This window comes from Erpetoichthys calabaricus, chromosome 7 (genome assembly GCF_900747795.2).
Source record: "Erpetoichthys calabaricus chromosome 7, fErpCal1.3, whole genome shotgun sequence".
NCBI lineage: Eukaryota > Metazoa > Chordata > Cladistia > Polypteriformes > Polypteridae > Erpetoichthys > Erpetoichthys calabaricus.
The window spans coordinates 84,635,993-84,653,122 of NC_041400.2; the positions used below are offsets into that span (position 1 = coordinate 84,635,993).

At 40.0% G+C, this 17,130-nt stretch overlaps 1 protein-coding gene across 2 annotated transcripts in view; it reads right to left on the minus strand.

Annotated features, from left to right (window-relative positions):
* pigo (phosphatidylinositol glycan anchor biosynthesis, class O) overlaps positions 1 to 17,130 on the minus strand; it is a 278,331-nt gene that overhangs the window by 120,292 nt on the left and 140,909 nt on the right. For both annotated transcript variants that reach the window (XR_007935452.1, XM_051930081.1), the window contains exon 7: positions 3 to 185. Coding sequence is in view for 1 of the 2 variants with exons in the window: in XM_051930081.1 (XP_051786041.1) it covers positions 3 to 185 (183 nt within the window). In the remaining variant the exon portion in view is untranslated. The remainder of the gene's footprint in view (positions 1 to 2; positions 186 to 17,130) is intronic.

A 17,130-nucleotide genomic window follows, 5' to 3' on the forward strand; every position in this document is an offset into this window, starting at 1 on the left:
ACCTGCTTAGCATTAACGAAGAGAGCTTCAGCCTGTTGAAGCTCCTGTGCATTATGATCGAAGAGGTCTCCTGATGGGATGAGTTGAACCATCACCTTTCCAATGCTACTATAAGGAATTGGAATACCAAGCAGAAGTGCCAACGTTGGTGTTAGGTCAATCTGTGGCACCACCATGGGCTCAGCCTAAAAAGAGTCAATACATTTTTATTACATTAAATATTGAGTCTAGAACACTGCTATAGAACATGTAAATTCTTTTCTATACTGTTCCAAAAGTGAGTGTAAGGTTAGAAACCTTCATACATTCCCACTTGTCACTGATCAGCTCTGGCTATTTAGTATTAACATTTACAAAATTTGACAAAATCCTCAGTCTATCAAGTTTTTCAAACTGAAAGCTGTGCTTACATTCAACACACCCATCCCCATAATTTGCGACAATCAAGATAAGTATAGTTCCTTGTTCTATTTTGACAATTCAGTTATTCAATTCCCCTTACCTTTATTACACAAGAACAAAAGAGCTTTACTACATTGCACCATTCAACCAATTATATCATTAGGCACATACAGTGCAATCTGTATAATTGGTATTTGTATCTGCACTATAGCTGTGCTAGCAAGAAAATGAAAGGTATCAAGCAACAACAAAACATGTAAATTATTATTTATTCTTATAATTTTGTATACAATTCAATTGTAGGATTTACAGGAAAAAGATTTAACAGTCATAATGTATCATCCATTTAACATATTTTTTTTTAATTTGAAGAAAATAACATTCCATAGAATCAAGCTGAACTTCTACAACAAATCACTTTAGAAAAAGAAGAAAAAAACAACAGAAGTTAAAATGACAAAACAGAATCAAAAAGAGACAAAACCAACAAAACAGAATTCAACCCCAACCAAAGAGAAAGAGAGGAGAGCCAGCAGCATGGGTAGAAATTTTTAGAAAAAGAAAAAATGATATAAAATTTTATTAATTAATTTCTGCCAAATTTTTAAAAAAAGTTGTGAACAGATCCTCTAAGCAAGAATTTGATTTTTTCCAATTTCTAAAAATACAGAACATCACTTATCCACCAGCTTATAAAAGGTGGGTTGGGATTCTTCCATTTGAGCAAGACAAGTTTACGTGATAGTAGTGTGGTATAGGCAATTACAATCAATTTGTCCTTCTCTACCTTATCTGGGAGTACACCAATCATAGCTGTTAATGGGTTAGGAGTGAATGTGACACCAAGGCTGTCTGACAGACATTCAACAATTTTTGTCCAGAATGATGTGAATTTGGTGCACACCTAAAACATGTGACCCAGTGTGGCTGGAGCTATACTGCAATGCTCATATGTTGGATCTTTGTCTTTATGCATTTTGGACAGTTTTAAATGAGATAAATATGCTCGACAAAAGATTTTAAGTTGAATAAGAGAGTGTTTTGCACATATGGAGCTAGACTGTATTCTATGCATGGCTGCCTTCCACTCATTTTCAGAGAGTTAAGTGAAAGATCCTTACCCCACTGTACACTGGGATCTTTGAAAGGAAAGGATTTCAAAATGTTTTTATATATTATGGTGATGCTGTCCGAGTCTTCAGAGACTGATCAATATTTCTTCTAGAATAGAAAAGTAAAATTGGGCAGGTTCCTTTTAGCTAAGTTTCTGATTTGAAAATAGTGGAAAAATTGTGTGGATGGGAAGTTAAATTTGAAGAGCAACTGTTCATAAGATGCAACAACATTATCTATATACAATTATCTAAGTCTTTTAATCCTGGACTTTTTCCAGATATTAAATACTGTGTAAGTTTAAGAAGGTAGAGAAAAAGGTGATTATCATGTACAGGTGCAGACAAGTGCTTCCTGTACATGTCCCATACAGTATTCTGAGTGATTGATGGACAATTGGATTATTACTATATTGACAATAATTTGTATTTCCTGGGGCACAAAGCAGGGCACAAGGAAGTACAGCAAGATTTCATTTCTATTGCAGATTAGGGGCCTCATGTATAAACACTGTGCATAGAAATCACACTAAAACATGGCGTTAAGACAAAAGTGGATATGTGCATACAAACAAAAAATCCAGATGCACAAAACCATGTGTAAGCCAACTTTCACGCACTTCCACTCCTTAAATCCCATTCAGCATTGAAATGTAACACATGCGCACCCGCCTGCCGCCACACCCCAATTCTTCCTAGTATTTTGCATATTTTAATATGCAAATCAATATAAATATCACCTCCATTCAGTGTTTGGTTAAAAGACAATGGCAAAAGCACATAAAAAAAAGAAGAATTTCAGCGAATATGAGGTGGAGGCAAGGAAAATCTATTTGTTGGCTTACGCAGTGGTATAAGCAACAAAAGTGGAGAAGACACTCGAAAGTTCAAGTTTAGAAAGTCACCAAGTGCCCGAAATAAAAAAGAAATGGTCAGATATTGCAGTCGATATGAAAAGGCGAGTCACAGCCCACCGTCTGTTTATTCCATTTCAGACAATATTACAAAAGCTGACCCCCGTGCGATGGTCAGGCAGTGATGGTGCTGTTGTGCCGGGCATGTCTTTGGTTACACATACACCTCTGTCTCTGAAACTGCTGGGTGACCATCTGGCTGTTGCAGATGGACGCTGTTCTGTGTCACAAAAGGCAATAGTGGATGCTGTAAAAGATGTGTGCAATGAATTCAGGAATATAAGAGCTGTATTATGTGATATTGACCACAAATTAAATGAATTGGTTAAAAAATAAATGCGGCATCTGATTACCTGATTTTACATTCTGCTAATCACATTCAAACGAAGTTGCAACACTGTCCAATTTGGCTGATCATTTGGTGGGTCAGGTTCATCATACCGCACGCTACATGCTTGCACAATGCGACACACATTTTCTGCACTATAGAGTAGCACATTAATAGAGTGGAAATGCTTTCTATTTATATAAGCAAATTCATTCTCTGAATGTGCCTTTATAGTGAGTGTTGGCACCGAGTACAACAACGGATCGATTCTCTACTCTTAATCCTTAAAAGGACTGCTTGACTTTTGTTGCACTAGTTGGAAAAAGCACCTATGACTGTCCAGAGCTGCCATTTCAATAGGTTCCCCACCTACTGTATATACGACGTAATGCCAGCTTATTTTTTTGGTGATTCATCCCTGGCTGATTTAACTTGTCCAGCGCCATTGCAATAGCTATGTGCATGCAGTGGACTGCTCTGATTACATTGGCAAAACCTGATATTGCTGCAAATTGCTCTTTGATGTTTCCCAGTTCAACCACAGTGTAAGAAAATCTTATACATCTGGATGACAAGTGGATAGTATCATCTTATACAGCTGGCATGGCACGACTCAGTGATGACTGAGAAGTACCCGATAAGTCAGCAAGTGCACGTTGAAAAGCTCCTGTGGCTAAAATCTTGAGAGTGGACAGAACTTGCAAAGAAGCAGGTTGAGCACAATTCTTAAAGTCTGTCTCTGTAAAGCCGGCGCCAGTTCAGTACACAGCTCCAAGAGGACAGCTGTTGGAAATCGTAATCGACTTAGAAGCCAGTTATCATAATCTATAAACACACGTTCTCTTCTAGTTCTCCCATTTGCGATGTCTTCTAACAATACTAAAGCAGCCATGGTAGTTGGAATAGTTTGGCCATTCTGTGCATTATTATATTGTTACAGAATGATTACAATCACGTGAATTAAATTTGTAAACAATATGCAATTAATTTCGGTGTATTGGAAAATGCTGGGTGCCGCCAGTTTGCAAAACTGAGCTGAAACTTGCGCATGCAAGGGGGGAGGCTTTATGTATGTATACATCTCGGAGTGAACGTGGAAACGGGAGTCCACAAGAATACCTGTCATACTCCAATCAGGGGATGATCAATGCCATAATAAGAGATATTAAGGTCAGCCCTCTGCCTGATTGTGCAAGCTGCCTGATTCACTGAAGAACCTGCCTTTAATCTGGAACCCACACCAGTCCAACACTTTAATTAGGAGCCTGTGAGTGATTAAAGTTCTCTGTCTCTTTCATAGCCTTGTGACAGAAACCCCTACCTCCTTTAGACGACTTGATCAAAGTGTACACCCATTAGCTGAATACTCTCAGGAGTTGCAGATGCCAGGGCCTCAGAGACCTTTTACTGCCCATCCTGCTTAGGATTCCAGATCTCAGTCTTGTCTGTCATCACCTTCCCATATGGGTCAGCAGAACACTGTAGTAAAGCAGGAGGCCTCCTACAGAGGACCATGACCATCGAGTTCCAATTTCATCCAACGGTATCAAAGGGAGTTTGCTCATCTTCAATTAATTTTAGGAAACCTGCTGCCAGAATATACAAAGAAGCTGTTCAAATATTACATACTTTTATACCATCTTAAACTTAAAGAGGCTCATTTAATAGCTGACTATTTCTTAAACTCCGGTAGACCATATTCAGTTACTATGGCAGCTGTGTCAGAATAAAATGGCAGGAGTAATGGATGCACCTGATGGATGCAAAGTTACAGGGAAAACCAAAAGTTCAGAAGCCAGAAATATGAGAGAGAATTTTGCACTATGTTCGTTTTAAGGTGTTTTCCAAATAATGGATACAAAAGAATTATCACTCTGGTATTTAAGGGGTTGCGCTGTTGATGGAAAATGTGGTGCTGTCCCAAAACTACAGAATGTTCCTTAGTAACCAGGGGTCTCATGTATAAACAGTGCGTACACACAAAAATGTTGCGTGAGAACGTTTCCACGTTCAAATCACGATGTATAAAACCTAAACTTGGCGTAAAGCCACTCACATTTCCACGGTAGCTCATACCCTGTCGTACAGAAGTTCTCTGCTCGGTTGTGCAAACTGGTGGCACCCAGCGTCAAAGCAGTGCTACTGCTCCTGTGTGGTTACCCATTCTTTTTTTCATCCCTGACGCGGCTTTATAAATACACTGAAATTAACCACATATTGTTTATTAGTTTAATGCATCTGATTGTAATTAACCTGTAACACTATAATGGTCCACAGAATGGTCAAACTATTCCAAATACTATAACTGCTTTAGCGTTGTTACTGTCATTGCACCTTCTTCTTCTTTCAGGTGCTCCCGTTAGGTGTTGCCACATCGGATCATCTTTTTCCATATTATTCTCACTGCACCACTCAGAGTATTTATATCACTGTATCTGAGTGTTAATTGCAACTGTACAGCAGCCGATCGGAAAGAGAATTATCAGTAAACAGCATCAAGCACATGCTGACTCAGCCATGCTGTTTATTGAACTCCTCTCATATGACAAACACTTCAGAGTTTTTCCTGTAGGAACCTCGCGGTTCAGAAACAGTTTCATCCCAAGAACTATAAGCGCACTCAATCAGACCATCAAGTGCTCCTTGTAGAACTGTTTGTACTTATAAGTACATTTACCTCACTGCAAACTTGCACTACAGTTATAATATTGCACAACCTGAGCCACTTTATAAAGCGCGTATTTACATATGATGATGATATCATTTTAAAGATGAAATGCAGCAAAATATTTTTATTATATTATACAGATAAAACTTTAACTTTAACTACACTGTGCCGCAGCACTAGCAAGGAGCTAGTGCTCCGTTCACGGATTGTTCCTGCCTCGCGCTGTATTCTTGCTGGTGCTGACGCGACACTGGAAGGACAGATGGATAGAATAATTAAACATGTACTACGAAGATATTTATGTTCCTTAAAAGTTTTGAAGAATTGGTTTTCTAAGCGTACAGATGGCTTAACGTCTATTACAGAACTGATTGCGTGGCGATTGGGTTTTTGGAGAAAGAAAAGTAAGGACAGGAATTGGAGGTTAGTACGTTTGAAAGAGACAGTACTGCTACAATAAAGTATTTCATCGAAGGTCGTGCATGGCGCAGCAAGTATCTTGCGTGAGACATGAACAATCACTGCGCCACTGTGTTCCCATATTTAATAACATGCTTTAACTCCTATCATCATGAAAATGATAACACGTATACATCTCAGTATTTTAATTATTCAGAGAGCTGTAATATTATGAATGTCATGGATTCTGTGTCCTGTCGGAGGAAGAGAAAGCCCGAAAGCATGTACTGATTCACACACATACAGCATATAGAAGATCAAATACAAAATAAAGCATTTAACATGTTACTTTAGTTACGATGGGATTGAGAATCTAGTAAATGAAACGATTTAGGATGAAGTTTATGATGTTCTACTTTAATGACAAAATAAACTACGTGATTAAAATGGAAATTTAGAGATTAAAGTTGACATTTCATGCTTTTTCCTCCACTGTGTGCCTTTTTTTTTTCACTGTACCCTAATAAGCTTTCATGTGACACTCAGACAGTGGGCTACGACTCGCCTTTTCACGGCGACTTTGATATGTGACAACTTTTTTATTTTGGGCACTGTGCGACTTTGTGAACTTGAGTTTCTCTGACACGCTACGTCACTCAATCAACTTCCTTTTGTTGATTATATCACTCTTTAAACCAACAAATAGTAAGTTTTTCCTTGCCTCCACTTGGTATTCGCTGAAATTCTTCTATTTTCCCTCTTGCTTTTGCCATTGTCTTTTCACAGAAGGCTGAGCTTAAGGGCTATTTACAGGTGCTGGTCATAAAATTAGAATATCATGACAAAGTTAATTTATTTCAGTAAATACACTGAGCTCCAGAGAAACTTTGTGGAGATGGCAAAAACCACCACTAAACTGGGCTTTATGGCAAAGATGTCAAGACAATACATGAAAGCCTGCTTGCAAAAATACACCTCATAGTTTTCTAAAACTATGAGTAGTCAGAGTCTCTGGTCTTAGAAAACCAAGATTGAACTGTCTGGCCTCACTTCCATGCATCATATCTGAGTTCACCTTAGGACATTTGTGTTACAGTGTGACAGGTGTACCACACCTGTGTGCACTGCCATTCCAGTGGTGAAGCATAGTAGTGGCAGAATCATGTTGTGGGGTTGTTTTTCAGCAGCAGGGACTGGGAAACTATTCAGGTTTGAGGGAATGTTGAACAGCACAAAGTACAGAAATATCCTTAATGAATATATGCTCCAAAGGACTCTGGACCTCAGATACCTCACAACAGGACAGCGACCCGAAGCACAAAGCAAAGACAAATTAATATAAGGGTGGTTTAGGGTCAAATTCTTGAATGTTTTTGAGTGGCCAGCCAGAGCCTAAACTTGAACCCAATCAAACATCTCTAGAGAGACCTGAAAATATCTGTCTACTGATTATCTCCATCCAACCTGACAGAGCAAGAGAGGATCTGCTGAGAAGAATGGCAGAAAATTCCCAAGTCTAGCCATGTAACTCTTGTATGATATCTAACAACTTCAGGCCCTTATTTTATTGTATCCAAATGTAACTCAACATCTAAATACTTGTGTCAATGCTATTATTTTTTTTTTTTAGTTTTGTTTTTATAATTTTCAAAGAATTAGAAAAGATTTCTAAAATGTTATTTTTGCTTTTCATTCAGAGGTACTGTTTGTTGCTTGATGTGGGGAAAACATGAAATTAAACGTAAGAAGTTTTTGGTATTATATTAACATTGGGGAAAAACAGTGAAAGTAACACTGGAACATGCATGTTGCTGCCACTACTCCCTGTTAACACTTTCTGTTAAAATTCACATTAACCTTACACTTTTTGCACTTATTTCACTTTCTTTTATTGTATGCATAGTTCATGGATACAGTTGACTCTAATTATACTGATTTTGCATTTATTTTTATGGACTTAGCCTTGACTGGGTTCACAACGGGACAACTGAATCTTTCTGTAGTTCACTAAGACTTTCTTTTGTTTGCCTGCTTCTGCATGATGCCTGATTTATAAACATTATTCCTTTGCACCATGGAGATCTAGGAGCTGGGGATGCTCTATCTCCTTCATTATAATAGATATGCTGGATTGCTGTCAACTCCTTCCACATGTGCTTCAACTTGGAACAACTGAGAAATTCCTCACAGGTGGCGCAGTGGTAGTGCTGCTGCTTTGCAGTAAGGAGACTGTGGAAGATTGTGAGTTCGCTTCCCGGTTCCTCCCTGTGTGGATAGCGCTTTGAGTACTGAGAAAAGCGCTATATAAATGTAATGAATGAATGAATGAATTAATTAATTGAATTAATTAATTAATTACATTATCTGATATTTACACCCAAATGCCTATTGCTCTGGGGCAATCACTCCTGTAATACCCAGCATTATGTGTATGTGGTTGTATGTTGGAACCTCTGAATTCTGGTAATTATTTTCATGTGCATCTTATAATATCCCCTACTTTGCTTCTTCTGGATTTTTTGCTGCTTTGCCATCACTGCTTATCGGTGCCACCCCACCCCGCACATCTCACCTTCTCCGCTGTGCTGTTTCTCTGCTATTGTCTGGGAAGTATTGCTGTATACTATACTAAAATACTCTCATGACCAACTCCTTCATATTAAACAGTTTGTCCAGAGCAGACTGGAATGTCCTTAAAGACACTGGCATTGTGCAGCGCCCGAAATATCAACATCGTGGATTAGGTCACCGCCACTGCCAGGCTGCAAATAAAAAGTCCACTGGCAGCATTTGCTCAGGAATGCGCCATCCTATTCATGGCTTTGGACATTTTAAAACAGACACCCTTAATATTAACAAGATATGAATCATAAGGGAATAAAATACTAATCATAACTGGGCAAGAACATTACAGTGTGGATAAACTGCTCCGATGTAAGATGAATTGTGTCAATGTGCCAAACTTTCAAAATGCTAAAAAATAACCTCAGGCCATGGATATGTGCACAATGAACCATCAGCAGCTAATACTGCATTGTTTAACTGAAGATCTCTTAATAGCAAAGCATTGGTGCTATTAGAATTCATTACAGATTAACAACGTAATGTGCTATGTCTAACAGAAATTTGGCAAAAACCAAATGATTTTACATCTCCCACAGAAGTGACTTCACCCGGATACATTTACTTCACAGAGCTCAAGACAAGACTGAGGGGACGCAGTAATTGAAGATGTGAGTTCCAAAATCTGCTAATTACTCCTTTTTTTAAAATTTAGTGAACACGTGATTGTGTCTTGTCATGCAGTTGGTCATGCGCCAAAAATATGTTTGAGCTTCAAAACCTAATTGCAACAGTGTAGCGCTATAGTTTTAAAGATATAGTTTCAAAATCTGCTTATGTACCCAGATTTTCCTATTTATCTTCAAAATTTATCTTTTGTACTTAGGTGAGTTTGGAACTGAGCTCTTCAATTGCTAGATTGGAGTTAATCATCAAAAGAATCCCAACTGACTGTCCATTGTCCTTCAAATGTCTAGCTCTTAAATAATGAAATCTGGTCCCATCTTACTCATTGTTCTCTAACGTCCTCCAATATACAATTTGTCTTTCTTATCTGATCTGACTGAACCAATAACCCACTTTAGTTCCCTTTCCCACAGAGTCACTCCATCAATTCCTATCTTTGCTGAACTGTTTTGATTTGGTGCAACTTGTTAATTTTCCTACTCACTTTGTCTGGTGGTCATATTTTGGACCTCATCTGCACATCTGGATTATCTGTTAGCAACACATATAGCAGCAATTTGGGACTCTGACCACAAAGCAGTACTTTCCACTGTCTTATTACTTCTCCCTCCTCTTACCTGTAAACATCAAAGTTCTTTCAGAAACCTTAAAAAAATCTGTCCCTCTATCCTTGATGGATCCTTGATGGATCCGACCATCTTTCTCTCCTGCTCTCCCCAGCCTACACCCCCCTCAGACGCAGTGCCAGGCCCACCATAAAGAATGTTACAACCTGGCCTGAAAATGCACTCTCCAAACTACAGGACTGTTTCGAACAGACAGACTGGGACATATTTGAACCCCAAGAGCTGGAAACATTCACAGGAACAGTACTGGACTATATCAGGTTCTGCATCGGAAATGTGACTGTGGACAAAAACATTTGGGTTTTCCCAAATCAGAAACCCTGGATAACCAGCCAGGTCCGTACACTCCTCAGAGCCCACGACGCTGCCTTCAGGTCAGGTGACAGAGCTCTCTACAGGGCTGCCCGAGCCGCTCTGAAAAGTGGAATTAAAAAAGCCAAGACGGACCATAAGAGGAGCATAGAGTCCCACCTGTCCAGCCACAATACACAGGAGGTGTGGCAGGGAATACAAAACATCATCAACTACATAGGCTGTGATGCAACAACAGGAGATCTGAGTGCGCAGCTAGCAAAGGAGCTAAACTGCTTCTTTGCTCGCTTTGAATCATCACAACAGCAGCACTCACCTGCTCCAGCCCTGCTCCCACCCTCACCGGGTTCCTGCACTACTCCACTCACTGTAAAGGGGCATGATGTCAGATGGGTGCTCCTGGCAGTGAACCCCAAGAAGGCTGCCAGCCCAGATGGAGTGCCTGGTAGGGTGCTCAGAGCGTGTGCCCACCAGCTCATGTTTATCTTCACCAAAATCTTCAACCTCTCCCATCACCAGCCTAAATGATTATTGCCCTGTGGCCCTCACTCCGGTAATCATGAAGTGCTTTGAGAGACACATCAAGGACTATCTCCCCCAAGACTTCGATCCCTACCAATTCGCATATCGCGCAAACAGATCCACAGAAGACGCCATCGCCGTAGCTCTCCACTCTGTGCTGAGCCATCTAGAGCAGCAGCAGAGCTCTGTGCGGATGCTCTTTGTGGATTACAGCTCAGCTTTTAATACAATCATTTCTGACATTCTCATCACCAAACTGGTCACTCTTGGCCTCCCCCCTCTCACATGCGTCTGGATAAAAGACTTTCTTACCAACCAGCTCCAGACTGAGACTCGGCCCCCACCACTCCTCCATTCGTACACTGAAAACCGGTACCCCACAAGGCTGTGTGCTGAGACCCCTTCTGTACTGTCGCTACACCCACGACTGCAGTCCGGCCCACAACAACCACCTCATCATCAGGTTTGTTGACGACACCACAGTGGTTGGACTCATCTCAAAGAGAGACGAGGTCCTGAAGTTGGCAGCCTGGTGTTCAAAGAACAATCTGGCTCTGAACACCAGGAAAACCAAGGAGATTATTGTCAACTTCAGGAGGCACAGCACCGACTTAGCCACCCTTTACATCAAAGGCGAGTGTGTGGAGAGGGTCCATACCTTCCGGTTTCTCACCATGCTTATCTCCACTGACATCTCCTGGACAGACAACATCACTGCAGTCATCAAGGAGGATCAGCAGAGGTTACACTTCCTGAGGGTCCTCAGAAAGCACAACCTAGACTCCAACCTGCTACTGACCTTCTACCGCTCGTCCATTGAGAGCCTGCTGACGTACTGTATCACAGTATGGTACGGCAGCTGCACCATGGCAGACAGGGAGAGGCTTCAGAGAGTAGTAAAGGCAGCACAGAAGATCATCGGTTGCCCTCTCCCCTCCCCGATGGACATTTACATCTCCCGCTGCCTCAGCAGAGCAAAAAACATCATCAATGACATCTCCCACCCTGGCTCTGATCTGTTTGACCTGTTGCCTTCAGGGAGGCACTACAGGTGCATCACAACAAGGACAAACGGACTCACACATGCACTGAAACACAGTCTAACCCCCCCCAACCTCTGGACTTCCTTCTATCCATAAACTGTGCAATATCCAATATCTAAATGGTACTGATAATAACTGTGCAATATCTGTATATTGTACAATATCATAACTCTCAGGGTTCAACATCCACTACTCACTGCACATGATCATCATTATTGTGCAATATTTAAATTATGTTCAGTAACCCAATAGTGCAATAGTTATTTATTCTTTCCAGTATTTAAATAATGTGCAATAACCCAATAGTGCAATAGTTATTTTTCTTTCCATATATATATAGCGTCGCAGAACTTTTTTGCAACTTCCTGCAACTTTTTGCACCATTTGTTTATTTGTTTATTTACTTGTTGTGTTCTACATATATGTCTGCTCTGAAGGAGCTGCTTTTAATCTCATCGTACATGTGTATAGTGACAATAAAAGGCATTCTATTCTATCCACCTCTGATATTTTTCGGTCATCCCCTATTCCTTCAACACTAGATAGTCTCAGCCCTTCATTCAGCCGTAGATAAAACAGCTCCTTTAAAACATAAGGAGGGTTCCTTTAAACATTCAGCTCCAAGGTATAATTCAGAATTACGGTCGATGAAAGCAGCTGGCTGATACTTTGAGAGAATGCCACGTAAGACTGGCCTCACTGTTCATATCCATGCTTTCTCAGACCACCAAAGGGCTTACACAGAGACACTAATTACATCCAAGAACACACATTACGGCAGAATAATAGAAATTGGCCATGATAAATCAAGGGTTATGTTCTCTGTAGTTAATAAACTACTTCAAACTGCATCTACCCCACATACCTCCACTGCTGAAATCTGTGAAAAATTCCTCAATTTTTTTGTAATAAAATTAAAGACCTAAATAATTCAACTAACATAAATACATCATCTATTTACATCTTTCCCTGTCTTCCCACTTCATCAAGCTCCTTTTCTAAATTTTCACCAGTCACATCCGTTTCAGGTAACTAATGATTTGCTTATGGCAGCAGACAAATCAGCATATAAATTCTGTTAGGCATAATATTTTACTGGCCAAAATGAAGAACATACTGGTTATCTCATGCACTGCCCTCCAGTGGTTTAAGTCCTATCTGACTGATATGCAAGAGTTTGTTAGTCTAGGCAACAGCAGGTCCAACTCAACACCAGACACACAATTTTTTCCTCAGGGCTCTATTTGTTGCTTTGTATATCCTGTATTTATCTGTTCTAGTGTTCTATGCAGAAAATATTTGACAGTACACAACCAAGACATATTATGATGCACAACCCTGGAATCAATTTTCTTTTGTGCCTCAATCTGTCAGCTATCATTGTACCAAGTTTAGATGTCATATTCCATAGCATTGCAAGAATGATACTGTTTGGTGTCCCCTTTTTAGGAAACATTGTGTGTCCCATTTTGGAAATATTTAGTTTCTTACACCTAAACAATCTCTTAAAACAAGTATTGCAGTTTCAGTCATTATATTTTATAGAATACACACACATTATGCATCATTCTGAAGCAATATGTTAATAATTTGTAACTACGTACGTATAATTATGTACTCATTTAAAATAATTACCTTCAGAATTATTTTCATGCCAGTTCCTGAAACAGTTTCACCAACAGACACAGAGAAACCTTGTATCTTGTACAACAAATTGAGGTTCTTGTGCAACAATATACACATCATCCCCCTCTTACTGTTGCAGTTGCTCCACAAAGATTTAGTCTGTTTATATTTACTTTTTTTTGTTGATTTTCCTTCTCATGCATTTTACAAACAAAATAAACTAAGTATATACAGACATCTTCATACCAGCTTCTTCCAATTCTGGGTTAAAGTATGGAAGCAATGCCTTTCCTGACAGTCCTCTGTGTGCAGATGTGAAACTACCTGTGGGTGTATTACAGCTACTTTAAATTGAAACGAGAAGAGTAATGCTCAGAAGACTAACATAGGGAGAATGTGCAGCAGACAACTTCAGGGAATGATAATTGTACCCATGACACTTGAATTGTTAAAAAACTGCACACCATGACTCTTCAAAGTCATGAGCAATACTTAGAAATGAAGCATAGAATCGAGTCCTTTAGCAAAGGTATCATTGGAGTCAAAACTGTAATCAGAATCTGACTCAAGGACTTTTTTTTAACGAAGAAGATATTTTCCTAGTACAAACTTCAGGTCTTATTGCAGGTCAATCAAACAATTCTCAAGCACTCTGACAGAAGCTTGTGCGTAATTTTGCATAAATTTGAACTGTACATAACTATATATCATTGTTATGCTCTGAACATTTGCTATCCAGTGGTATTGAGCCTTTCAATGTATGTGGCTCTACATAGGTGGGATTTTTGATAAAAGCAGATGCACTTAGCTATGTTTCGCTGCTCACCTTGGCATACATGTGCGCATATCATATATTCCACTATGAAATAGAGCACATAACTTGAACACACAATTTATATAAAAACAAAAAAAGCCTTGGGTATGCAAAATATCACTTATTGCTTTTGATTGACTTGTGGGTTTTTTGCAATGCAGACAAATAACTTTGAAATATGGAGGTGATCTGCCAGTGGGACACTTTGTGCATAAGTGGTTTAAATAAATTTAGGTAAATAAATTTAGCACAAGGCTTCGGCAAAGCAAAATGGGTAAAAAGGAAAAGAATACTTTATGAAGGCACTGTGTATATATAATTATTGCTTGATTTTTTTTTTTTTTTTTTTTATAAGAGTAAATCATAAAGGAAATTTGAAAATAACACTGTAATCACAACACGTTCATGATGGCTTAGTGGCATGCTAGTATCAACAAATGCAGCACTCTGCTGTTAGTCTAGTTGAAGCTAAGGTCAAATGAACATGGATGCTCTGCTATGGGATTGCACCACTATTAAACAATGTGCCATAGTAAAAATTTCTTTGGGAAGTTGCAGTGAAACCTGATGAAATCCACTGAAGGACGTTGGCTTATGCAAATCATTAAGCTGATTGGGTACCAATCTTGCACAAATTTTATAGTACCAAAAGTCATCATGAACTATGGAAAGTGCAGCAACAGCAGATAACGTAATCTGCCAGTCTTCTCTGATGAAGGCATTAGCTTCTATCCATTACGTTTGCTGCATTATTTTCAAATTCCCTTTACATTTTGATTTACCCTCGTATATCTTTACAATACTAATATAATGCATACTACTACTCACATTGTATATACTGTATTAACATTTATTGATATTATAGAGTCATGTATTTGTTGCTTATTCTCTGTTTTTATATTCTTCTTTCTAATGCACACTCTTGGAAGTTTCTAACTTGGCAGGCATTTCACTACATATTATACTATGTACAATTGTATGAGAGAAATAAAAGTTGATTTGATATGAATCTATTGTAGTAGGTTGTATTATTAAAAGTACCTATCTGTATGACCGAGGAGTTTACATTTAAAAGTAACAGCTTCCTTCTTCTTCTATACTCAAAAACTTTTGGAGAGTTGATCGTAAGCCACCACTAGATTGTCTTTGCTTTGTGGTTAGTCCTCTTGAGAGGTGTCTGAGGTCCAGAGCACTATGAAGACATAATTTCACTGAAGATACTACTGTATATGATTGTACTTTGTGCCATTCAGCATTCCCTCAAACCTGACTAGTTTCCAAGTCCCTTCTGCTGAAAAACAACCCCACAACATGATTCTGCCACCACTATCCTTCACCACTGGAATGGTAATAAGCACAGGTGCAGTAAACCTGTCACACAGGTGTCCTAAGGCAAGCTCAGAGATGATGCATGGAAATAGAGCCAAACAGTTCAATCTTGGTTTCGTCAGACCAAAGAATCTCACTTTTCATAGTCTGAGAGCCCTTTTAGGTGTTTTTTTGCAAACTCCAAGCAGGCTTTCATGTGTAATCTGAAATCTTTCCCATAAAGCCCAGATTCATGTAGTGTTGCAGCGGTGGTTGTCCTTCTGGAAGTTTCTCTGGAGTTCATCCAGATTGATGATCAGGTCCTTGGTCACCCCTACTACAAAAGGTCCTTCTACCCGAATGCTCACTTTTGTTGGGTAGCCAGTACCAGGAAAAGTTGAGGTTGTTCCAAAGTTCTTCCATTTAAGAATTACGAAGGCGATTGTGCTTTTACGAATCTTCAGTACAGAAGTGCAGAAATTATTTTTATTTTATTATTTTAGCTCTCATGTACATCATCCGTTCCACTCCACTGACTTCATGGCGTAAAGTATTGAGCGATGCAAAGCACTCTTGTATGAATGACAAATGGAAGCGAAGACTGCTTGACCTTCATGAAGTGTTGTGGGTAGCAAAGCACTCTCATATGAATGACAAGCATGGCTTTACTGGACCACCATGAAGTAATGAGCGCTGCCACTAATAAACGACAACCGGGTGGGGGAATGTAGTTGACCCATGAAGTCTTAGGAGCCCTGGATTTAATACCAAAGGGTGAAAGACGTGATAACAGCTGAGCAGCTCTTCAAAACTCCTGTGGGGGAGGGGGAGTAAGTGGCATGATAAAAGCTACACAGCAGTTCAAAAGGGAACACAACACAGATTGGAAGGAACATAGCTGCTTACCCATTCAATTCAAAAGAATACACTTTTCTGCAAAATTCTTTTGCAGTAACCATCAACAAAAACTAAGTCATAATACAAAGTTGAAAGAAAAAAAAAGCAGGGACTGATCTGTTTTACTCATGCACAATCATGTAAAGGATGTTCAGCAGTAATCAGCTCCAGTGATGTAATAATATTAATATCACATTGTCACACACGTGCGCTTGGGAGGCAGGCTAAGGGCTTAACCGAGGGCAGAAAACAAGAGCGGGTTTATTCGAAGTGCACTAAACTTTCCTCTCCTTCTCCTACAGATCCACCGAAGGGAAACCAACATAGAGTACTTCCTGCTTCCCTTGCATAACCGTGCCTCCTACCAAGGTTACTTCCGGCCTCAATTATTGGACCCCACCTCTTCCTCCCAGGCTGTTATAAAAGCCCAACTACTTTTGGTATTAGTTGACCCTGTTTTGGACACGGAACCAAATGTTGCTCTGGAGCCATTTACTGAAAGTTTGACATACAGTGGAACCTCGGTTCACGACCATAATTCGTTCCAAAACTCTGGTCGTAAACCGATTTGGTCGTGAACCGAAGCAATTTCCCCCATAGGACTGTATGTCCATCCATCCATCCATCCTCTTCCGCTTATCCGAGGTCGGGTCACGGGGGCAGCAGCTTGAGTAGAGATGCCCAGACTTCCCTCTCCCCGGCCACTTCTTCTAGCTCTTCCGGGAGAATCCCGAGGCGTTCCCAGGCCAGCCGGGAGACATAGTCCCTCCAGCGTGTCCTGGGTCTTCCCCGGGGCCTCCTCCCGGTTGGACGTGCCCGGAACACTTCACCAGGGAGGCGTCCAGGAGGCATCCTGATCAGATGCCCGAGCCACCTCATCTGACTCCTCTCGATGCGGAGGAGCAGCAGC